The sequence below is a fragment of the Rhagoletis zephyria genome, unplaced genomic scaffold (genome assembly GCF_001687245.7).
Source record: "Rhagoletis zephyria isolate East Lansing unplaced genomic scaffold, Rhagoletis_zephyria_1.1 Rzeph_scaffold_00111, whole genome shotgun sequence".
Taxonomy (NCBI): domain Eukaryota; kingdom Metazoa; phylum Arthropoda; class Insecta; order Diptera; family Tephritidae; genus Rhagoletis; species Rhagoletis zephyria.
Window position 1 is genome coordinate 152,460 of NW_016157195.1, and position 25,975 is coordinate 178,434.

The following is a 25,975-nucleotide window of genomic DNA, read 5'->3' on the forward strand; positions in this document are numbered from 1 at the left end:
AGTAGTCTCCAAAATCCCGAAATAGTCCCTTAATTACCGAAAATCCTGAAATAATCCCAAAAGTGAAAGAAAAATTTTCTAAAATCTCGATATTGCCTCGAAAATTTTAGACATCCCAAGCCGTCTCGAAAATTTGGAAATAGTCTCGAAATTCTTTACTTTTACACTGAGTAAATAGCAAGTATTTAGTATTTAATCAAGTCAAAAGAACTAAGTGGTTTTGTGTCCAGTATTTAGTGAAGCCAAAGTCTCCAAGTCCTTCTGTGCGCGGTGAGGCATTAAGTGAAACCAAATAAGTAAATACTTACATACTCGGTAATTAGTAATGTCCAAAATACTTAAGTAAATAGTACTTTGGTATTTACTACAACTGAACACTTAATACTTAGTAAATGTTGCCCATCACTGCCTTGACATTTAATTTCTATATCCACCACCTTTGTTTACACCCCACACTTTTAATACGCCAACACATACAAACAAGTAGACAGCTATGACAAATGTCATACTTTGTTCGTTTTGAAAAACTACAATTATTTCGATCATTCCTGCGAGTGGACGTGACCGCCCAATTTTGTCGGTAAAAAATATATATATATATATTGCACAAGCAAAGTTTCCAGTGCCTTCTTTTAGTATAAAGTGGAAAGTGAAGTTGCAAGTGATAAGGAAAAAAAGGATCATAGTCCTCTAATGTTTTTTCTATTTAACTAGATTCGTCTAGGCTACATCAAACGTAAGTTTGCTTAACTTTAACAACGAATTGGACTTTTAAGGATCATTTAAATTCTGAAAAAAGAGTACCTTGATTAATATTTTAACTAAGCAATATGGTGAAATTATCCTGAAATAATTATTGATTTTTTTTTGATTTTCGGCAGCTTTTAAGGCTATCTGCCCCATTGTGCAACGCTTCATTCCGTCACAAATCTACATAGTCTTATCCTGCCGATTTATGACTGCCACCAGCGGCATACAACTAACCGCATTGCTGCAGTGTGGGTGGCGGCAGTCGTGTATTTAGAATGCTATTTAGAAATACAAATACAAATACAAATACATATAAATAGATATGTGTATAGAAATATAAATGCTTCTCATTATATATTCGCTGATAGGCGAGCGACGAAAATCCGCGACAATTATTCCAAAGTTGCCACAGAGGCGGCACCGCGGTGCACCGGTGGCAGCCGCAGCTGCAGCAGCGGCAGCTAACGCACAGATATCGCTGAGTTATTCCTTGCAATATATCAATAAATTACTGTCATCAACAATAGCGACAATTGCTTCGAGATTGCTGCTCAAAAAAATAAAAAATAAATTAGAAATGAAAATAAGAAATATATGAGGAAAAGTGAACGCCTATCGAATTGGTACTTATTGCAAATGAAAAGTAGAAAAGTACCATTTACGAAATAACATTTATCGTACCCGGAAAAAACGGAAGGGTTTGGCAGGCAAGTAGCTAGTTGATTTAGACGATTTGTCACTCTGAAATATGATAAAATTTAAATTACTGAGAGAGGTCTGGCAAAGAGACATAGCACAGTGAAGATGCACATTTGATGAGGCTAAGATTTTGGAAAAATTTTATTTCAATCAAATGGCTGGCAGATAAAATTAAAATTAATTATTTACAGGGCCGTATGAATAAAAACTAAGCAATTGTTTTTTTCTTAAAATTTCAAAGCTTTTACTTAAATTTTTAGAGCAACAGAAGCCAAATCAACAATTTTTAGAAATTTTGTCTGTCTGTTTGAGAGTTGCCACCTGTTTGAAAATTTCGGCTTACGTAAATTGATAAGATATAGTAATTATAGTAATGTTTGTAGCTGTCAAAAGAAAGAGGTTTAAGAAGACTTGAAGTTGAAAATATTTTGTTGGAAGGTTGCCACCTGTTTGAAAACTTTAATTTAATTTAATTGATAAGATAACCTAAATATTGCAATATGGGTATCAAATGAAGAGGTTTAGAAAAGTTTACTGCCTTTGAGGAGGGTTGCCACCTGTTTGTAAAATGTATGAAAAATAAGGTAAATATTGAATTGATACACCTTTAAGGAATGTGCGCGATATATAGACTCGAGTTATAAGTATATAAATAAAATTTCCAAATTTCTAAATATCTACCTTGGAAAGTATATTAACTAACACCCATATTCATAAAAAATAAAGAATGCTACATACACAGAAAATTGGTTCGAAAATCTCACTTCATAAAGCTTTTTAAATCTATTTTATTTTTTATGAATGTTGCCATAAGAGTTTTGGGAGGGAGTAAAAACCCAAAAATACTTTTAAAACGCAGTGAGCACGTCAAGTATTTGCTAAATAATAAATAAAATGTTAAAATACCAAAGTAGCGGTACGTCTGACGGCGCCACCTTTGTTCGTGGCATCGTGCCTACCAACAAACCTTCAATAGTTCTAGTGTTCCTGAAAAGAAAACAGAAAGTTTCGCAAAATTACGCCGAAAAAACATTTATTTCAAAAAAGTCGAAAAGTAAAATTTTTGAAAAAAAAATTAAAACTAAGACTGTTCTGAGTAGCTTTTCAAAAGTTCTAGAGTTTCCAAGAAGGAAAAGGAAAGTTCTGCAAAATTACGCCGAAAAAAAATTTATTTCAAAAAAGTCGAGAAAAAGTTGAAAAAAAATTTTAAATAAAACTGTTCTGAGTAGCTATTCAAAAATTCTAGAGTTCCTGAGAAGGAAAAAGAAGGTTCTGCAAAATTACGCCGAAAAATGAATTTTTTCATAAATCTCAAAAAAGTAAAACTTTTGAAAAAAAAATTAAAATTAAAACTGTTCTGAGTAGCTTTTCAATAATTCTAGAGTTCCTGAGGAGGAAAAAGAAAGTTCTGTAAAATTACGCCCCAAAATCATTTATAAATCTCGAAAAAGTTAAATTTTTGAGAGAGATAAAAATTAAAACTGTTCTGAGTACTTTTCAATAATTCTAGAGTTCCTGAGAAGGAAAAAGAATATTCCGCAAAATCAGGACGAAAAAATATTTGTTTCAAAAAACTCGAAAAAGTAAAATTTTTGCAAAAAAAATTTATTTACCCTTTTGTCACATGTGAATCTGGCATACTACATAAATTTTTGAAACTGTTTTTTTTTTCCTCTTCAAGAACAAATTCAAATTTGCACTGAAACCTTGATTACTAAGAAAGCGAGTGGACATAAACGCCGTAGATATTAAAGTGTTTGGCCGATGTTGACAGTTCGCCATTTTCTTTACTTGGTGTAAAAGCAGCAAATAGATGATATTCGGAAACCTCTAGATACGGATCAATGAAATTATATTCCCAATCGCCTAATTTTATGCAATATGTTAAATTATTCCGTGTAAAAGCAGGAAAGAGATTTTCGGAATCCTCTGCATACAAATAAATTAAATTATATTCAATATGTTCAATTATTCCGATCATACGCAAACTAGTTATTCATACAATTCATTTAAAATGGAATAAATGACTTATCATAAAGTCTGCCGTTATTTCACCATCGATTACATGTAAATATAATTTAGAATGAATCATGCCTTTGTTGCGAGAAAAAGCGACGTTGATTTATCGGAAGCTGCCACCATTTACGATGCCAAGACGCAGATTGAGGGCAAGCGAGCAAGGAAAAATAAAAATATAATAGCAGAAACATGGGCGTAGCCAGAACGAAATTTAGGGGGGGTTACCGCCAAAGCGATTTTGGCCGAGTTCAATAAAGCACGCCAGTCGCGAACGCGTAAAGGCCCGTAAATCTTGCGCACAATCTTTCACTCGAATACTCCAGCAGCCACCTCATCATCCATGCTTCTGCGCCATATACCAGCACGAGCATGATGAGTGACTTATAGAGTGTGGTTTTAGTAATTCGAAAGAGGACTTTACTCCTAAATTGGGATACTTCGTCTTGTCCTCGTTTACCACCAAACCTATTCGCTTTGCTTCCTTGTCCAACTTGGAAAAGGCAGAATAGACTTCGCGGTTACCGATGATTTCAGTGTCAGCCAGCAATTGTACGCTCTTGTAGTAAATTGTTCCTGAGTGGTTCACTTCTCCAACATCAGATTAAAAAAGTCACATGAAAGCAAGTCACCCTCTCTGAAAATCTGTTTGGTGGCGTTTCTGGAGAACGTAATTTTACACAGCCGTATGAGCCTTTTAGTGCTGTTGGTAACGCCTTTAAAGTCGACAAATAGGTGGTGACTGTCCATCCTTTTCTCACGGCTCTTTTACAAGATGTGGCGTATTGTGAATACTTGGTCTATGATGGATTTGCTGGTCTAGAACCTTACTGATAAGGCCCAATCAGTTCATTGATGGTGGTATTCAATATTTCACACAATACATTCGATAAGACCTTGCAACCTATGCTTAGAAGGCTGATCCTGCGGTAGTTGGCACGCATGGTGGGGTCGCCTTTCTTGTGGATTGGGCAGAGCGCACTTGAATTCCAGTTGTCGGGCTTGCATCTTATTAGCTCCTTGCCACCGTAATTGAATAGCTCAGCTGACAGGCAGTCAGCTCAAGCAGCTTTGTTACTTTTCATCAGCATAAGCACTATTCGTACCTTGTCATAGTCAGGCGCTGGAATATCGACTCCATCGGCATCGAATGGGGACTCGGGTTCGTCTTCTGCACTCCTCCAAAGGGTCGAAAAGTGCTCCCTCCACAATTGAGTACGTTCTGGACATCGGTCACTAGGTCGCCTTGGTTGTTCCTACAGGAGTCTTGAAACCTTCCGTAAGTTGCTCAACTCTCTGCTAAAAATTTCGGGTGTTTTGACGTAAAATAAGTCTTACGTTTCGATATGTAGCTGCAATATTTAGCACTTTACGAAAACGCTTAGTGCTTGAGAAATAGTGAAGTTTGAAGAACAAAGTGCGGTGTTTTAGAGATATAATTCCAAACTTATCGACAAATTCATTTTTGTAAGCAACCAATTCGGTTTCTGTCGTAGAAACAACGTTAAATATTGTCTTATTTTGGGGTCAATTTTGTGCCTTTAATGTGCTCTAGCAACTTGCGATTTGCAGGTTAAACTTTCATTTTTGGGATATAGGTTCTTTGGGGCAATATAAATATTATCGTCTACAAATTTTGTAAAAGTTCAACAAATATTGAGCATTTTAATGCTTGAAAGCCGCTCGAATGATTTTCTTTTTGTTTTCCTACTAAAACATTCAAGGATTTTCCTTTCATTGGGTATACGGGAAGTATTGGTTGATTTCTTCTTAGTATGTTTATTTGATTCAAATATATGGGCATAAATAATTTTCCATACAAAATCACTTCGTCCTCATTTTGCAAACACGTGCATGCGCTGGGAGAAGTGAGAGAAGGAGACAAAAAGTATGTGGGTGTAGGTATTTCGGCTTTTGAATAACAGATGGCGCAATATTTATAAAAGGCAAAGGCGAAGGGGAATATGTCGATGAGGACTATGATACACATAAAAGTAAAAACAAATATAAATATAAAAAAAGGAATGTGAGAATGAGGATACCGATAAAATTAAAGATGATGATAGAGGAAGAAAGATTAAAATAAAGGTAATTTTAGAGAAAAGGATATAGACAGAGATTCGGGATTTTAGAGCTTTTCGGAATTCTCGGGTCTTATCGATATAATAATCGATATTTTATCGGTCTTGTTATCGATATTTTTCATCGATTTTGTTATCGAAATTTTTATCGATATTGTTATTGATTTTGCTATGGATGTTTTCGAAACCTATCGATATAATAAACGATATTTTTTATCGATTTTGTTATAGATTTTGTAATCGATTTTGTTATCGCTATTTTTATCGATTTTGTTATCGATTTTGATATCAATTTTGCTATCGATATTGCTATCGATTTTGTTATCGATATTTTTACCGATTTTGTTATCTTTAAAACAGATTTTTTATCGATATTTTTGTTCTTAGTGTGTGCTTTCGTTTTTGACTTCGATGTGCTCTTAACAATACCACGTATTCTACGTTTAAATTTAGCAGCTGTGTCTCCGATACAGCCTGCAGACCAGGACGCTCTAAGCTAAGAGAGCCTTGGATGCCTCGTCCTTCTCTTCCAACGGGACATTGGCACATATGAGCGAGATGTTGAAGAATCTCTCTTTGATGCGTACTGTGGCTAGACAGACGCTCGACCGCTAGAGTGAACTGTAGTAGACGTCGCCAGGCATCACGCTTACCTGGCTACGCGCATACCTAGCTACGCCCATGAGCAAAAATCATACAAGAATTCTGTTGAGTTAAACATTCATTCAAAAAATAAACATATTATTGATGTACATAAATAGCCAGAGATAGTTTTTAAATTTATTGACGATATTTGAGTTGTTGACAAATTTTCTTGTATATGTTTAGCCCAATAAGCAAAGCTGATATTCAATTTAATTTTTTTTTTATTCTTATTTTCATTTCAGCTAAAATTCGCGTGTTGTTCTCGGCTATGCAAACAGCTTAAACCAGGCCACACCACCAGCGACCACACGCAACAAATGCCGGCAGGAAAAGGTGTCTCCACTTCTAGCTTGATTGAGATTTTCGACTGGATGCTTGACAAGCTGCTGTGCGCCGGTCACTGGTACATTTCAACGCCCAGAGAATGTGCTCCATTTTTCATAATCGCATAAATTATCGCGGCCTACGCAGCAATTCGAGTGGCAGCAATAGTAGTAGCGGTAGCAGCGGCGGCCGCGGCAGTGGCAGTAACATCAGCGCCAGCATTAGCAACTCAACCAAAGAACTGGACGCCGATCGCAACAATAATGGCGGAGGCGTGGCGGCGAACAACAATGAGCTCAACGGCGGAGAGGTGACATATCAGCACGATGGCAAAACGGAGCAAGCATTACCTGTGGTGAAAAGCGCCACCTCCACACCGGATAGCGCCGCAGATGAGAACATCGATCCACAGTGCAATATGCGACTAGGGAGCGACGAGTTGACTGAGCGGCGTAGTAGCGAAGAGCAGGACGATGACGATGGTGAAGAAGAGCTCGAAGCGACAGGCGATAGCAATGAAGCGTTGGATTTGTCAGTGCTGCCGGGCAATCGATTGCCGGCTAGTGGACATGTGGCATTGGAGGCTTTACAACACACCAAAGTGGCAGTGGCACAATTCGCCGCCTCAGCGCTAAGTGGCGCACATAATTATGGCGAAGCGATGAACGAGTTGGCAATGGTGCAGTCGACGATATTGAATGTGCAGCGACAACATCTGATGCAATTACAGCTTATACAGCACCTGCAGAGTCAGCTGAAGCGCGCCAGTGATCTAACCGAAGACACCGATGAACAGCCGGATGAGCAGCAGGCTGAGGAGATAGAGTCGCAGCACTCCGAGCCTAAGAAACGGCTGTTGCAGTCGCCACCAGAAGCGCCGACGGCAGCGGAGGAGCAGCGCAGTGAGGGCGTGGTGCAAGCAAGCGTGGAGCGCAAGCGGCAGACGGACAATTCAAGCCCGAGTAGTGAAAAGGCAGATGTCGGCACGCGGCCAATGCCTGCGTCAAATGAGGAGAATACAAAGACTGAAGAATCAATAAGTGCAATCGGCGGATTAGGCGTGGTTGAGCTGAGGAAGAATGCTAAGTTAGAGAAGCATGCCATAGGCAGTGCAGGTCATGATGCGGGGGTCACACTGCTGCCTAGCACCAGTATCAGCACCAGCACCAGCGCCAGCGCCAGCACCAGCGCCAGCAGCAATAGCAATTACAATAATTACCAGCCCTTGATGTGTGACATTAGCTCGTCGCTCGCCTCTAGCATTATAACCAATCACGACCCGCCACCAGCGCCCAATGAGCCCAACTGCTTGGAGATGCTGCAACGTCGCACGGAAGAGGTGCTTGACTCGGCCTCGCAGAGTCTACATGCCTCACATCTGCAGGACGAGTATGAGTACGCGCAGAAGGATGCGCAGGGCAGAGGTGAAATATTCAAACATCGCTGCAAGTATTGTGGTAAGATTTTCGGCTCCTTTTCGGCGCTGCAGATTCATCTGCGTTCACATACTGGCGAGCGGCCGTTCCACTGCAACGTCTGCGGCAGTAAGTTTACAACAAAAGGCAATCTCAAGGTGCACTATCAACGGCATACGCAAATCTTTCCGCCGATGCTACTGGCGCCTGGTCCGGGTGGCACTGTAGTGGAACATTATCCAACATACGGCGCGCCTGTAGCCGTTAGTGGGCCACTGATGCCAGCAGGTGTGGCGCCAGTCCGATTACACGCCGCAAGCGAGCCGAAGCCAGTAGGTGGTGAGGAGTCGGTGCTGTGCGCACAAAAAGAAAAACACGAGGAGCTGCCGCGCCAGCCAACACCGAAGCCTGCCATCACACGACCCGAAGCGGCAAACTCCCCCGCCGAGGCGCCGCAAGACCTAAGCAAGCCACATCACTCACCTGTCAGACAAGAAGCTCCCATAACTACTGAATCTAGCTTGTCGCCAAAGCTGCCACCAGTAGTAAAGCAAGTGACAGAGAGTAAATTGGATAAACCAGAGCGTCCACCAAGTCAACACCACCACCACCCGCCACATCCACATCCACATCATACGCCGAAACGCAGTAGTAGTTCACGTAAACGCAGCTCCCGCGCCAACACGCCGCATGCCAGCGCCAGCAGTGAGTCACGCAAGTCGCATGCACACGAAGAGCGTGAGCGCGAACGGCTGATGGAAAGCGGCGGCGAATTCACGCCCAAGTCCGCATCGTCGCTACGCCGCTCGTCGCTGAGTCGTAACTCAAGCAACAGCGGACTCGAGCCGCACATCTCCTCCGAATACTCGCTGGCGCAAATGGAACGCATTATCGACAAGTCGTGGGAGGATCTGATCGAGATCGACACAACCTCGGAGACGTCGAAGCTGCAGCAGCTCGTCGACAACATCGAGAATAAGTTGACCGATCCGAATCAGTGCATCTTCTGCCACAAAGTGATGTCCTGCCGCAGCTCGCTACAAATGCACATACGCACGCATACCGGCGAGCGTCCATTTCGTTGTAAAATCTGCGGACGTGCCTTCGCCACCAAGGGGAACCTGAAGGCGCACATGAGCATACACAAAATCAAGCCGCCAATGCGTAGTCAATTCAAGTGCCCCGTCTGCCATCAGAAGTTCTCGAATGGCGTCATACTCCAACAACACATACGCATACACACCATAGACGATGGAAGTGGCGCGCTGGGCGGCTTGCCTGGTGTCGCGCTGAATGGTAGCGTGCTCGGCGCATTTTCGCTACCGCTGGGTACATTACCCGGCTCCGTTGGTGCGGCAGAAGCGATAGCGGAGCATAATGCACGAATGAAGGCGCATATGGATGCGGCAATTGAGGACCAGAATTCGAATAAGTCAATGGGCACCTCGGATAACTTCGATTTCTCGACAACCTCCGATTATTCGGGTCAACGTTCGGAGTCATCGCAGGGCGATTACGACGATTTCATGACCATGGATAGCACGGATGATTCGCGTGAGAACACAAATTCGATGACGCCCTTCGATCGACGGCTGGCCGATGAGTATGCGGATGAGCGTGTGCTTGACGCTGATGGCGAACGAGGCGAGTGTGGTGGTGAATTGCCAAACCCTGTGGCGGCTATGGCCGCTGCGGCTGCGATGGATCTCTCGGCGCGCGGTTTTCCTGCGAATGGCGTGTCACAGAAAGCATTGGAACATCTGCCTATGTTGGGTATGTCACCGAACTTCCTGCTGATGGCGGCAGCGCGCGAGGAGATGCAAATGTTGGGCGCGCAAGCAAAGTTTCCGCTGTTGCCTTTTGGACCGCTTGGATTTATGGGTAAGTGAGAGGAAGGTCGACGAGGGTGTGAGGGTAGCATAAATGAAGAGTTTACTATGGGCGAAAGAAGAAGAAGCATTGCATATTTAATGCGTAATTGACGAGTGTAAAAACGCAAAAAGTCAAAACATTTAATTTCAATGCCATTGCTCGATTCGCTTGCAAAGATATAAAGCGCTTTGTAGTCAAAGAAGGTCAGTCGGCGCTGAACTGCCGCTGTCGTAGAACAAGGAAAAGCAGTGTTCTTAATTAATGAGCGCGCGCGCACTTAATTCTATAGACTTCTGCGACTTCCTTCTTCCACTTCTATTAAAGAAATATATTTGCTTGTGGTATCCAACATCTTCCTCTTATAATCCGCTCTGTGGTTCACGCTGTCACTTCATTTCATTTCGATTGTACTTCGCTTTGCCGCCGCTAGCTCGTATTTCTTGTCAATGTGTCATTTAGGCGCTCATGTCACATCTGCGCGAAAATGACAAAGACTTTTCGTCTGTGTCCTCTGACCTTGTCAGCGGCGCGCTCGCTCAGCAAGTGCCTAGTCTAGTTCTTTTCCGCGCGCTTTTCTGGCATAATTCGATTTATGGTCGCGCGCAAATAGCTTTGTGTGCAGGAAATCACTTTATTGTGCGAAGAGAAAGAGCGCGTGAAAGTGCGTAGTGGCGCGGTAGAAGAAGGGGTGCGTTCGCAGCTCGCCCAGCTACGTTAGTTAGCGCTGACGCATGATGAATCAATCGCTGCTTGCTGCATTGCCGCTATTTCGATTTCTTGTTTTCTTTTTTCATTTAACCAAACTAAGAAGAATCATGCAAGATCTGTTGCTAAAGTGTAGGGCTATATTAAATTTAAATATAAATAAGAACATATGTACCAGTATATACTAGGCGTGTAAGCATTCGCACGCTCATCCCATTTCCAATTGTTGCCTTGGTGGTTTGTTGTATTTGCCAGATTCCATGTCACTACTCTTTTTTGTTGAAAAAAATTTATGATCATTGAAATTATATTGATGGTAAAATTATATGTAGCTTAAGAAATCTTCAATTGAAAAAATACTATGCTGCCTTTGGTAATTTAAGTGAAAATTAACAGCACTGGAGTATGGAAACATTTTTCATGGTGAAGAAAATTATATAGCTACATAAATTGTTCAAAATAGTTACTCGCCTTTTAATGCCTCTGGTAACCAATACTATTGGCGCGGAGTGGTAATTATTTACGAAAAAGCGCACAGACCGATCTATTGGCCGTTGTAGCCATCAAAATTGAACTTTTCGCCGAAGAAATCTGCCATTTTCTAGCTGTTCTTCCCAGGCATGGGAGTGGCACAAAATTCCAGTCATGATTTTCAACGTTGTATAGTGACCACACACAACTTTGGACCACGCTAACCGATTTCGATAATTTTTCATCGGGAATGTGGTACCCAAGGGTGGTCCCATACTATTACAAAAAATTAACGATAATCTTAAGTTTTTTTATATGAGCATTGAAGTCAGTTTTGTTTTTTGCTTAAAAATTACTTGTTCATTTATCACATTTCTCCTCTCCGCTCAGGTTTACATCCGCAAACGCATTTGTGTAATGTCTGCTTCAAGATATTCCCCAATCCAGCGGCACTGGAGCGCCACGCACAAAGCGAACATACCAAAGATGTTGCTAATAATATAATAACAACAGAAGCACAAACGATAGCAACCACTTCAGCGATTACAATAACATCTGCCAGCAACAACAGCAGCAGCAACAGCAACAATAGCAACAAAAGCGAAACAGCGGCGACAAGTGGCGTTGTTACAGCAAATAATACAAGCCATTCTACGAATTGTGATAGAACATCACCGTACAATGCGAAGGTAAGTGTGGGTAAATGTGGCTAGAAATGGAGCTGGGGAGCAACAACATAATTACAATACATAGTACATACTATTAATGCGTGTGCAAGTATGTGTGTCAGGTTATTATGTTAAGGTGTATGGAGCCGAGTGCAATTGGGGTCCAACTAATGTAACTAATAAATTTCGCAATATTTCATACTAATTACACCCAAGATATTCTACATATATGTATGTAAAGTTATAATGATTTAGCTACTTACGCAATATGTGTGTGCATATGCATATGGCCTTATAGACGCAATGGTTTTGGCTTTATTACAATACGTTTGCATTCATTCGCATATAATTCATGTGAATATTAACAAATGACAGCTGACATCAAGCCGGCCTAACGTCATTATTTCTAAGCATATTTGTACTCCGGCCAACTCTATTGCCGAAATTTTTTTTGTGCATCATGAAAATTTTTTTCTGCTTTTTGCTTCACACATACATAATAAACTTTAATTAAAATGTTTTATTCGCCATGTAGAAATACACAAGAGGGGTTTGGCGTTGAGAGAATTGGGCCGAATGAAGACTTTATCACAGAACACAAACATCTAGAGCCCTGAGGAAACTTATTATTTGAAAAGCATTGAGCTAAAAGAGGAGAATATTAAGCACTTTTATATCGCAAAAATTTAAAAGTTATTGTTATTGTAAATTTGTAATTAAAAACAAGTAAGTGCACTAATATATGTACGTATGTACATATATACATACATACATACATACATCTGCTTTTGCCTAAGGTTATATTTTTTCTCTTTTTAACCGACTTCCAAAAAAGGAGGAGGTTATCAGTTCGTCGGAATATTTTTTTTATTTTTTATTTATTTTATTTTTTTATGTATGTTACCGCATAACTTTGGACCACGTCAACCGATTTTGCATCGGAAAGGTAGTGCCTCAGAGGTGGTCCCATGAGATATATATATATATATATATATATATATATATATATATATATATATATATATATATATATATGTATATATATTTTTTTATATGAGAGTTGAAGTCGGTTTTTTTTGCTAAAAATTACTTGTTTCTATTTAGATCCCTACCTCTACCCCTGTTCGTTCTAGTATTATTATATTATTATTCTGTTTTCCTTTATCTTCATTTTTATCTTTATACTCTATCGATAACAAAATATCGATCAAAATACCTGTGAAAAATTCCTTACACATTTCGATAACGAAATCGATAAATAATTGATAACAAAAACGATAAAAAAACCAATAAATATTCGATAGAAAAGTCGATAACAATATCGATAAAAATAGCGATAACAAATTCGATAAAAATATTGATAACAAAATCGATAAATAATCGACAACAAAACCGGTAAATAATTGATCAAAAAATCGATAAGTAATCCAAAACAAAATCGATAACAATATCGATAACAAAATCGATAAACAATCGATAATAAAATCTATAGTAAAGTCTATAAAAATATCGATAAAAAAACCCAAAAAATTTCGACTACAACAATATCGTTTAAAATATCGGTTAAAAAATCGATAACAAAATCGAAAAATATTTGCATTGCAAAATCGATAAAAATATCGCTTATCATATCGGCAAGTTCTTAAAATATCGATAGCAAAACCGATAAAAATATTGAGAATTATACCGCTAGGTCCCAAAAATCTCGAAAATCTCTAAAATTCCAAAACAGTTCCCAGATTGAGTCTCTATCTATATCTTTTGTCTATAAATACCTTTATTTTAATCATTCTTCCTCTATCTTCATCTTTACTTTTTTTCGGTATCCTTATCCTCATCTTTTTCTTTATATTTATCTTTGTTTTACTTTTATTTTTCTTTGTTTTTGATTTTATTTTTACCTTTGCCTTTATCCTTTTCTTTATCTATGTACGTACGCACCTTGGCTTTCATTCTTGTATTGCCTTTTTCTGAGTGTTATTCATTAACCTTTTATTAACAAGTTCTTGTTAAATTAATACCATGTGCATACACTCAAGAAGCACTTGTTTCAGCCCCAACCATTTCCGATGCACCATTTCCGTGTGCAATTTCCGTCGAATTTGCCAGTTTACTCCCATCCAACCAGTTGTAGTAGTAGTTTTTTGTGCGGAATATGAAAATTTTTGTGTGGAAATTGGTTCTGTATACATACATACATACATACCGTTACCTTAATTCACAAAATCCCGAAAAATCATTTTTTTTTATTTTACGGGAGAAGTAAGAAACATTACAAAAAGAGTATCAAAAACAGGTAGGTCGTTTTAAAAAGTGGCATGTAACTCCGTTGTTTTTAGTAATAATACTTTAAAATTTGTATTGAAGGTGTACATACCAAAATCTATGAAAAACGCAGTTTCGAAAAAACAGTGTTGGTTAAAGTAACGATATGTTTAATTGTTTTGTGATTAAGACCAAACTCTTTTGTAATTACACAAACATACATATATGTATATGTACATACATACATACATGTGCATGTTGATATTCGCGTACGGGCTGGGAAAACACTTAGCTAGAATAAATAATTTTGAAATATATGTAATTCATTCAAAAAAACGCAAGAAATAAAATTAAAATGTCTAGGCACTTGCTCAGCGAACGGAGCGATGTACTATAGACTCATGGGTGCATTCCATGCAAAATCGGACATCATTTGCCTTTTACCTCTTGAGAGAGGCTTTCTAGATTTTTTTTACTTTTTGACGTCCGGCCGTTTACGAGATATCGATTTAAGAAAGTAAATATCCCTGCTTTTGAATGCTCATAACTTCAAAAAAGTGGGCTGATTTGGATCCCTTTTTATTATTATTTTTTTTTTTTCAAAACACTTTTGGAATATAAAATCGAAAAAATTTTCAACTATTCAGTATTTCTATAAAATTTTAAAATTTTTAGTTTAAAATGTTGATTTAAAAAAAATGCGTACTAACAGATTTTCTTGCAGATTTTTTCTAAAGTACTGTCACTCATTCCGCAACTTTTTATGCCTGGTACGATAATGGGACAAAAATGGGATATATTTTTCAGAAATTTTTAAAATTAGATGTTTCAGCTATCAGAGCGAAGTGTTAATAATAAGTTTTCTTTCAGGTCCACCAGCGATAGTTAATAGATATATCTGAATAAGTTAATGGATTAAGACCGTTTATTTTTATATTTTACTGATGCATTTTTGAAAAAAGCTGGCATAAATTATTTAAAGAATACAGTGTCGACAAGCAAATCGATCAGTATTTTTTTTTTGTTTTTTGGAAACTTTAGAAATGCGGTTTTAAAGTTTTTTTTTTTATTTTACATATATTCCAAAACTATTTTGAAAAGGAAAAAATAAAAAAGTTCCAAACGGCCTATTTTTCTCAAAGTTATGCGCATTTTGGAAAAAAGAAACGTTCACTACAAACAACATAAAAAATTAAGAACAAAACGGTGTCCGATTTGGCGTGCAATGTCCCGTACGTACATTAGGGTGGGCCACAAAAAACAGCTAAGTCGAAATTTTAATACTCTCAACCCCTTGGGATTGTTCTACGCCGAAAAATTACAGCCCTTTTTAATTTTTGAATCAAAAAATATCTGGAGGTCGTTTAAAGCGCTTAAAGTTTTCCATGTAAAATTTTATGTGGGGAAAAACAATTTTCCTATAAAAATAGTTAGTATTAAAAAGTGGTGAAATTAACAATTGGGTTTTATTATTGGAAGTCTGCTGGAGAGAAACATAGTTTTCCGATCAAAAATTTAATTTTTTAAGAATTTAAGAGTATACATATATTTTCTAATATGGCACAATTTTAGGAGGTGAGAGCATTGAAATTTGAACTTTAATTTTACACAAGTATTTTTGGACCACCCTAATGCACATGCATACATACATACATGGCTATTCGTGAACGCCGTTTTTGATTTATTATTTCGCATTTAAAATATTTACTTTGTGGCGAATCTTATTAATCAAAACAACTGACAGCAATTATTCAAAATGTTTGCAACCAAAAAATATAATTTTATATTACAACTAAATAGAAATGCATAGAGTTTTGCATTTCAACACAAAAATCCCTTGAAATATTTTAACTGTGACATATTTTTGTGTATAAATATGTACATAGATATGTACTCAAGCACTACAATTTTCGAATGAATCAACCAGAACTGAAATTTCTTATTACTTCTAGGCAGTAAATGAAAAAAAAAAATTATCTGCAATAAAAACTTTGCCAGATAAAAAATAACGAAAATGTGCAAAAATGTTCCTAGTTCCAAAGGGCACTTGCACTTAACAAAAATGTATGCAAAATTGTTTTGCTTTTACCATTTTACATAAGAAAAATGATATATTCATGATCATTTGTTGTAACAACACCATTTCGCAGACGAGTTCAAGGAGGGGCCGGAATGGGGGGCGAGGGGCGGGGCGATACAGAGAGTGTAAAAAGGTAGACACGCAGTGTAAAGTTTGTTGTAAGTATAAAAAGTTTTAATTGCATTTTAAATGGAGAACAATGCGAATGTTAATGTCGAGACGCCACATTATTGCAACAACAACAAGAAAAACAACACGCATCTTTGTGTTGGAACTAAAACAGGAACGTGGTTGCTACTTGCAATCAAGTACACAAATAGTAGGTATGTACAATGTATGTATGTTCATGCATATTTAATGCAATTGAAGCCAACAACAACAATGCAGCAATTCAGCTAGTGAAACACTTTATATGGCGTGTGGCAAGTACGAGTGAAAGTGATTTATTTGCATTGCACTCATAAATTCTTAAAATAAAAATGATGCTTTCACAACGAAACGTAACTATGAATAATGCGTAGCAAGTGTCGAGCGGGATGCAAGCGGGCGGGCGCAATTTTCATATTGTTTTAAGGATGAGACATCGTTTGTATTAATGGGGGGAAGAATTTAGTTGGCGCATAGCAAATAGAATGTGCTAAAGCATTGGAGGCAAAACAAAATATTTATTAAATTCAAATAAAGTGCGCCGCACGGTGTTCCATTTTGGAAAAAATTGAGAAAAATCAAATAAATCAAATTTAAAGATTTTGAGATGGATTATTTTGACTTTAATAAACAGCATCAAATATATGTACATAGAAGGTTTTAAATATTTTTATTTTTTATCTGAAATCAGTGTGCAATGTTTAAGAGTTTTAAATACATTTTTCTGTTGTTCTTGCTCCAAGGAATGCATTTCCGTCGTCCAAAGAATCGAAAACGCTTTTTACGCTCTGTTGAGGGTGATAATAAGTTCCCTTTGCTTAGGGCGAGATGCTATTTTTCTCTCTCTGAGGTCAGCCGATTTCTTATTTTTGAGCTTTCGTACGGCGAATTCGATTTCTTCTACTTCGACGAGTGTTGATTCTTCAGTCATTCGTCGTTATCTGAGAGTTGCACTGACTTTTCCTCCAACAGAGCTTGTAAATTTTAGCTAAGAGTTCTGCTTTGTGTGCTCCTTTTACTGATTTTTCGACTATAAGTCATTACTTACCCAAGTCAATTACCCCGAAATCGTTCACTATTTGTTGCGCCCGCCATTCTCTCTGTGACCAAATTTGTGTCGGGAATTACTTCCTCGCATTCAGGTCTTCGGGGATTTGGTTCTCGGCCAATGTGGGTAACTATTAATCGCAGCCACCAGATATGCCAAGCACTCGCCGTCCTGCGGAGTTAGTGCTTGAGATCCTCAATTCGATTGCCTCCGAAAGTCTTCTGTGCTGACACGTGTGTAACAATGTGAGTTGGCTAAATAGCGCAAAAGAGAATCCTCACCTTTCCATGACAGCTAGTGCATAGATATATTGCTTCCTGGGGGCAGCCATAGATAGATAGCTTTGTTAGATGATATGTATAGACCTTAGGTCTACTGTGCCGTCAGAGCATATCATAACACATCTTCCAGCCCTAGTGCTGTAATGCATCCAAACAGTTTCGAGAGCGATAGAGAGTGAATATCCGTAGCCTCTGGCCACATTATTCCCTGGTGTGGTAGCCTTCTTCTCGCAACCGCATCGCATTCTAAAAGGAAATGCAGTGGCGTGCCTATCATGGTGTACATCCACCTTTTGTGGCTTTTGTGACAGCGTTTTCAACGTGCTTTTTCCAAAAATACTTTGCAGTCGAAAATGACCCCCCGATATTTTAATTCGTTGCACATTTCTATCTCTATACCTCCAAGTGTTATAGGATGCATGCCTTGAAGGTTCTTTCTCTTAGTAAACGGGATGATTGCAGCTTTGGATGGGTTGATCTTAAGACCCACCGTACCACACCATCTTTTGGTAAGGACAACTGCTCTTTGCACAATGTCACAGAGGGTGTTTTAAAATTTTCCCTCGCCATGATTGCCTTGGCACACTATGCCATTCTTGGATAGTAACTAAAGTAATTCATCTACTTCTTAATATGCTCCATAGCAGAGGGGACAGTGCACCCTCTTCAGGGCAGATGATGACAGGCTGTATAAGTATGAGAATGGGTTTGCAATCAAACGGTTATTGTGGAGCATTATCTATGCCACTGTTCCGCTTTGGCGAGGGCTCGTCGAAGCTCGTTCCTCCACTATTCTTTTGAGTGTTTAGCTGAATTGGACTCTACGATTTTGTGCATTTCATTAGAGCTAAAAATTGGTTCCACATCTAAGGTAAGAGGAGAGACACAAGGAGGTTTTAATATGGCATCACAATGGGCCCATGGTGGTCTAAGTGACCCTTTTCCTGTAGGCAGCCAATACAACCTTACCTAACCTAGCCATGTTGCCGACAGTGTAACGGCAATGACATAAGGTTGGTAGTTATATGGTTGTTAAGAATTCTCTACGTTTAAAATTTCGTCTCCGAGTAGTCTTTTTTACCTATATTGAGTACGAATTTGACACTGAAGCTAATGTCTGAGTTATTTCTTCCGTCATCTCAGGTCAGGTGCTCAGATATTGACACAAAAAATGGCATGATTCGTTAGATCAGATTCCCGGTTTGTATAATCGACTTCTTTTGAACCAATTCTCGGTAAGAATTCCGAAGACTTTTGTTATTCTAGTGCAATTGCCCCATTGAGATATCGCACTGACTGACTGATATGCGAAGTTCTTAATCTAATAAGAACGTTGCTGAACATATAATCCAGTTCCAAACCGCGCAATTAATGACATTTTTATTCAGCTGCAATTTTTGGGCGCAAATTTTCATTTTCTAACCTCTCTCTACTTCCAGCTAACAGTTAGTACCAATCTTTTCGCTAAGCAAACCAGCAGCGAATCAGATAGAGAGCGAACACCAACGCATAACACATCGACAACAGATAATCAAAATAATATACCAAATTTTCACAGCGCCCACACAGTGGCGCGCAAAAGTCCAGCGGAGCAGGAGCATAACAGCGAGCCAACGCTACGCGACCGCATTAAACAAGAACCCGATGCAGAGGCTGAACTCGAGCCGCAACAGCTAAAAGGCGATCTTTCGAGATCCTCCCAAGCTATTGCATTAGCGAGCACTCCAACGCCGACTCTAACGCCATCACCGCTGCCCCCAACACCTACGTTATCTGTTGCAGCGGGTGCGACCGCATGCGCCCCACCACCAAATGCAACGCCAAGCAATCCACTGGAGCTTCAGAATGCGCCACCTGCAACGCATTCACCTTTTGAACTCTCCGGTCATCCACATCTGGCATTGTCACACAACAATGCCGAACAATCGTTGATGCAAATGCAATTACGTAAGTTTTATTAGCTACTTGATGAACTCCACAAACAACCGCTTCATTCTGCCGCACTCTTATTTGTCCTATCTTCTTGTGCCGCTTTGCACAATTCTTATTATTTCTTTTTCTTTTTTTTTGTATTGTACTCCTTTATATTCCTTCCTGTGATTCTAACGCGTTTAGTATCCTCACTTCCGCATGATACCATGCAAACCATGCAACTGCACTACGGACACGCCCAACATTATCATCACCAACAACATCTACAACATCAACAACAACAACAACACTCGTCATCGCATCCCCATCAACAATTGTCGTCACATTGTAAATCTTTACTGCCCGCAGATGCACATCGCTTTCCCGCTAGCCCACTGGACTTTCAACAGGCTCTGATGTCCGTCGGTCCGCCTAGCTTGAGCGTCGATCCCGCTGCCGCTGCGAATCAGAAACACTTCTGTCATGTTTGTCGTCGTAATTTCAGTTCGAGCTCAGCGCTGCAGATCCATATGCGTACCCATACAGGGGATAAGCCTTTCCAATGTAATGTGTGTCAAAAGGCATTCACCACCAAAGGGAATTTGAAGGTAAGTGTATCAAATGAAGGGGTTGGGTTACTTTAGTTAGAAATAAATGGAAATCTTTGCCGTGGCAGTTATATTTATAGTGCAATCAAGACCCCGGAAATACATATGTGGATACATGGGACTACCCTTCTTTTTCCTAAAACTTACTTCGAATTATTTTTGATCGGCTTTTATTTACGGTTGCCAAGTGATCAAGAAAGAATTCGGCTATAATGACTTACGATGACCAGAAACCCGCTTTTGCGTAGTTCTAGAGTTACTGAAAATTAAAAAAATCTACAAAATTAAAAGTTTAATTCTAAACTTAAATTGTTCTGAATAGCTCTTAAATAGTTCTAAAATTGCTGTAAAGGAAACAAAATTTCTACAAAATTATTAAAAAAATAAGAATGTTTTTGAAAAAATCGAAAAAATTAATGTTTCGGAAAATAAAATATTTAACACCGTTCTGAGTAGCTTCTCAATAGTTCTGGAGTTCTGAAAAATTATGCCCAAAAAAAATAAATTGATTCAAAAAATTCTAAAAATATGTTATGTTTGACAAAAAAAATATTAAAACTGTTCTGAGTAGCGTTTCAATAGTTCTAGGGTTCCTGAAAAGGAAAAAAAAGTTCTGCAAAACTACGCCGAAAAAAATCTTTTTTTCAAAAAATGCGAAAAGTTTAACATTTGATAAAAAAAATAAAACTTTTTTGAGTAGATTTTCAATAGAACAACAAAATTACACCGAAAAAAATGGTTTCAAAAAAGTCGAAGAAATTTGATGTTTGAAAAAAAAATAAAAATTTAAACTGTTCTGATTCGCGTTTCAATAGTTCTAGGGTTATCCACTGAAAATTTCTACAAAATTATGCAGAAAAAAAAATTTTTTCAAAGAGTCGAAAAATTTTTTTGTTTGAAAAAATAAAAATTTAAACAGTTCTGAGTAGCTTTTCAATAGAGTTTCTAAAAAAAAATGACTCCCTTTTTGAAAAAATGTTTGATTCGGCGTAATTTTCCAGAAATTTTTTCTTCCTTTTCAGGATATCTAGAACTATCGAAAAGCTACTTTAGTTTTATTTTTTGTTTGCCGACCTAAAAGTTCATTTAAGTCCCGGATTTGTTTTCATTAATGCTCTAAAATTAAGACCCAAAAATAATGCTAAAAAATATCAAGCAATCTTTGCAATTTCTTTTTTTTACAGTAAAATAAATCTGGTATAATGACTAACATAAATCTGCCAGCATTGAGTCCGACCCCACCAAAACCAACTCATATATTCAATCTGTAGTGCCGGTGCTTCATACATATTTAGCTCTAAAAGTATTCATAGCCATTCAAGCCACTTTCTTTCTTTTCCCTTATTATTTAATATTTCAACAGGTCCACATGGGCACGCATATGTGGACGAATCCCACATCGCGACGTGGTAGACGCATGTCACTTGAGTTACCACTACATCGGCCGGGCAGTATCCCACCGGAGACGGATTTTATGCAACGACGTCCAGAGATATTTTTCCCATATTTGCCGCCATTTTTCAATGGACTGCCGCCTAAGGTAAGATCACAAGAAAGTTAGATTTTACTAGGTCAAGGGAGAGAATTGCGCAGATTATATGATTGCTGTGGATAATGTAGGGCATCAAGAAATAGCATGTATACTGTAACGGTTGTAAAGATGAGGTCTAAATTTCAAGAATATTTGAACAAAATTTGCGTCTAAAGAGCAGATAAATTTTAAAAGGTACTCGAGAAAACGGATCTAGGGACTGTAAAAAAAACTTTGCGTACATACAAATAAAAAAATATTTCTGTACGCACTGAAACATCGGCTCTCGCCCTCATCTGAATTCCAACACCCCACTTATTAGCCTTCTCCATACATTTCTTTCTCCACTTTCTCAACTTAGCCCAGTGAACTGAGCCCTGGCGCCTTTCCCAACCTAACGCCGCCACATTTTCCGAATGGCGCGAATGCTGGTAAATATCCACCTGGACTGCTAGGACTGCCACCATTTCTGGCACCGCCTTATAACTTTGCCGGCATGACGCCACAGCCACACGGCGAGCATGCGCAAGCGGATAGTAAATCACCAACACCACCAACAAGAGAAGACATCAAACGCGGAGAGAGCCCAACGCGTGGCACGGCGCTAGAAGTTACAGCGCCTTGGCATATGCTAGGAAAAATTAAAACGGAGAACAATCAAAATGAAGAACGGCGATCCGTAACGCCGCCGACGATGAGTAGTCAAATGGTGGATGAGAGGCGAGGCGACGCGCAGCGTTTAGTAGAGTGAGATAGATGATATCGGGCGAACTATTTAAAAATAATTTTGAATTTGAAATTAGTTTTAAGCGGATAGTGAAACTGAAAACATGGTTTTTGTGGAGTACATATCGTAAAATGGTAAAAATGCTTAAAAAAATTATTGCTAAACTATGAAAGAACATAAATATTACATATATGATTAAATGATATTTTAATGGAAGTAGTAGACTTAAGTGTCTAAAATAAAATATAAGTATGTAAGCAGAAACAGAAATTATGTAGGCAAAATGCGTAAAATAAGAAGCGTAGAATAGAATTCAAAGCAAGCGTAGTAGAGTTAGGTTCCGAAAAACAACAAAACAAAAAAACAAAACAAAAAAAAAAACAATAATTATTTAGTATGGAACGCATATATGCATTTAAGTGGCATTAAATTAGTGTACAGTTAGAAAGTAATAGCTTTATAAATAGCATTAGAAAGAAAAATAGTTATACATAAATACTTACTAAATATGTAACTAGTATATTCATGAGAGCGTTTAATTTATTTAGTCTAGAAAAAAGTGGCAATTAACGGCAACGATTGAGTGGCTAAGCAAAATTTTACGTCTAGGTACATATGTGCATGTATGTGTATATATTGTGCATATATATGTATGTATGTATGTAAGTGCATGAGACAGGTGTGCAATGTAATGTATTGTAATATAAATCAAATTAATAAATTGAAAACATAAATTATTAACTGCGCTGTATGATTACTGAAGCTTTTTATTAAAAAAAAAAAAAACAAATTACTTAGATCGAACAATTTGGTTAGTAAAAAATAAAGTTGAACGATTACACTGGTTTACAGCAAAAATGTTCCAATGGATGCCACAATGCAATGCCTATGTAGAATCGCCCTCTGCAATTTACCGTTATTCAGCTTAAACTAAAAAATAGTTGCACTTAATCACGTATACATATCTTACGAATCAAATCTAACAATCGTAATATGAAGTACGGCAACTGAAAGCCAACAAAATTCTCCATAAAACGTATATACACCACTTTTCTATAGGCCTGGTGGTTTCTGAGAAATTAATAAATCACTCCAGATTTTTTTTTTTTTTTTGTATGCAAAAATTTAAACAAGTTCAAACTGTAACCGGCGAAAAATAAAAAAATAACGTTTTTTTTGCAAATTTTTTATTTTGTATGAATTCCCGTTGCTTTACAAAAAAGTGAAGCTACCAATGAGGAAAATGGATGGATAAATAAAAAATGAATGAGTGGTAAAATGAAAATGAGCAAGGATGTATTGTATGATATATTAAGGGAAAAGAGAGTTACTCAGGTGTACAAGGCGTATGAGTGACATTCTTTCGTGCTCATTTTTCAAACAAAAAAATCTTTGCGCGTTTTCATTTGACCTTTCATTACTGCGTTATTTATCCATGGATTTTCTTCATTAGTAACTTGATTTTTCTTGTTGAAACACAACTGCAAAAAATTTACACAGAATCTGTATATTTTAAAATTTTTGCTGCTGTTAAAGTTTAATAATTTTTTGTAGTTTTTCATCAAAATACAAAAAAATCTGGAATTATTTTTTTTAAGCTGAATAACGCTAAAGTGAAAAACTTATCCATATAATAAAAAATTAACTCGATTTTCGGAATCAGCGGGCGATTCTAATACATGGGGAATGGATAGGCGCATTCGTAGAGCAAAAAAAAAACACTAATTTGTGATCCAGTGTTATAGGAAATGGGAAACACTTTAACGGGTAGTTTACTGGCTTGGTTTGAATATGACTAGCGGGGTGATTGGAAGAAGGATATATGCAAGTGGTAACACCACAAAAAAACACTCTACGATTCGAAATCACAGCTAAAAATGTTTTGAATGATTTCATTGCACCTACGTATATCCGTAAGCCAATTTGCTTATTTTAAGTTTTTTGGTATGTTGAATAGAAAAATTTCTTCTCATCGATTTTCATTATAAAAATTTAGAGGCAACTGCCGAGCGAGAGTTAACTCACATTGTGAAAACGGCCGCAAGGGTAGCCGCCTTCGTACCGACCATTTAACCAAGATTTTAGATGTGCAAACATACTTAAAGAAAATTTTTGACTGTTTCTAGTGTGTACAAGTGAGTATTTTCAAACTAGTTCACTGCTATTTCAGGGCCATTCCGAAACTAGTTCAGGCTCATTTTTGAACTAGTTTGAAACGTGTTCGATATCATTTCAGCGCAACTTCACGACGTTTTCGACCGTTTGGGGGCCTGTTCAGGACTATTTCAGGTCCACTTCGGGACTAATCCGAAATAATGTTAGGACCATTTTAGGGCCGATTCGCGACAACTTCAGGTCCATTGCGCGATTATTTCGCGACTATTTTAGGACAATTTGAAACCATTTCTGGACTGGGCTCCGGATCATTTATGCATAGTCCACTAGTAGGCTATTTGAGGCCCATTCCGGGACTAGTTCAGGTCTATTTCAGCAACATTTCGGAACTAGTTCGATATCATTTTGACCGCTCTAGGAGCATTTTGACCCAGTTTAGGAGCATTTCGGGACTAGTGAGTGATCATTTGGCGACTAGTAAGGACCCATTTGTAGGACGTTTCAAGTCTGCTTTGAGATCATTTCGTGAAAAGTTCAGAAAAGTCTTTTCAGGACAATTTTGTTACTAAGCTGGGATCATTTCGGGGTAGTTCGAAACTAGTTATTGTTGTTGTTGTTGTAGCAGCGTACAAGTTCCCAAAGGGTTTTTGGGGAGTGTTGCTGGAGTGAAACTATTTAATAAGTTAAATGAATTAGATATTACAATATGGGTATCAATTGAAATGGTTTCGAAAATGCTTTGCTTCTAAATGACACGTAGAAGGGTTGCCACATGTTTAAAAAATCAATCTCACTTTAATTAAGGGAATAAGGCTTCGGAAATATGTATATGTAAAAACATTCCAGAGTTAATTTAAAAGTAAAGTAATTTAAAAGAAATGTAATCAGAAGAAATCACTGATTGACAATGTATGTATTTGTATTGAAATAACAACTACGAAGTCGTAAACCTTTGGTTTGACACGACAATTATTTTAAACCTTACCAATTAAATTTGACCTTACAAACAGGTGGCAACACTCTTTATAATAGTTGCCAGCTAAAACCTTTTTAAACCTCTTTCGTCTGACTCCCATATGGTAATATATATCTATTCAATTACCTAATTCCTTTAAATCAAATGGAATTTGAGTTTTTAAACAGGTGGCAACCCTCTATATGTAGTTAAGAAATCAACACGTTTCATACACATTTCTATTGATACCAATCTCTTAATAATTCATTTAACTTATTAAAAAATTTTAATTTAATTTTTTAACAGGTGGCAACTCTTAAAAAAAATTAACCTCGCTTGTCTACAGGTCAAGCTTTTTCATTTGACACTTCATTTTTGAAAATAGAACGAATCGTGCAGATTTATAGCACTGACAAAAAATTAAAAAATGATTTCATGCATTAGTAAAAAATGCATTACTTCAAAAAATGTAAAGAATGAGCAGGTTAAGAACCCGTATTATTTATTAAATTTTTTTATTAATTTCATTAAACTTTACCATTTTTTGAAATTTCGATAAAAAGAATTGTTTTTTTGGAATACCGCAGGGACACCCTGTGTTTCATTTTATTCCAAAATGTTTGTTTCTGCAGTTCTCTACTATCTATATGGAAATAAAAAA

General features: G+C 37.7%; 1 protein-coding gene across 2 annotated transcripts in view; it reads left to right on the forward strand.

Annotated features, from left to right (window-relative positions):
* salr (spalt-related) overlaps positions 1-22,586 on the forward strand; it is an 80,413-nt gene extending 57,827 nt beyond the window's left edge. The window contains exons 1-7 of one of the 2 annotated variants that reach the window (XM_017634086.1): positions 558-736; positions 6,434-9,811; positions 11,369-11,667; positions 18,907-19,414; positions 19,583-19,986; positions 21,350-21,526; positions 21,879-22,586. In XM_017634086.1, coding sequence (XP_017489575.1) covers positions 6,616-9,811; positions 11,369-11,667; positions 18,907-19,414; positions 19,583-19,986; positions 21,350-21,526; positions 21,879-22,268 — 4,974 coding nt within the window. In that variant the 5' untranslated portion in view covers positions 558-736; positions 6,434-6,615 and the 3' untranslated portion in view covers positions 22,269-22,586. Of the gene's footprint in view, positions 1-557; positions 737-6,433; positions 9,812-11,368; positions 11,668-18,906; positions 19,415-19,582; positions 19,987-21,349; positions 21,527-21,878 lie in introns of those variants that run through there. The other variant, XM_017634076.1, reaches the window with a different exon arrangement.
* Positions 22,587-25,975: the final 3,389 nt, after the last annotated feature.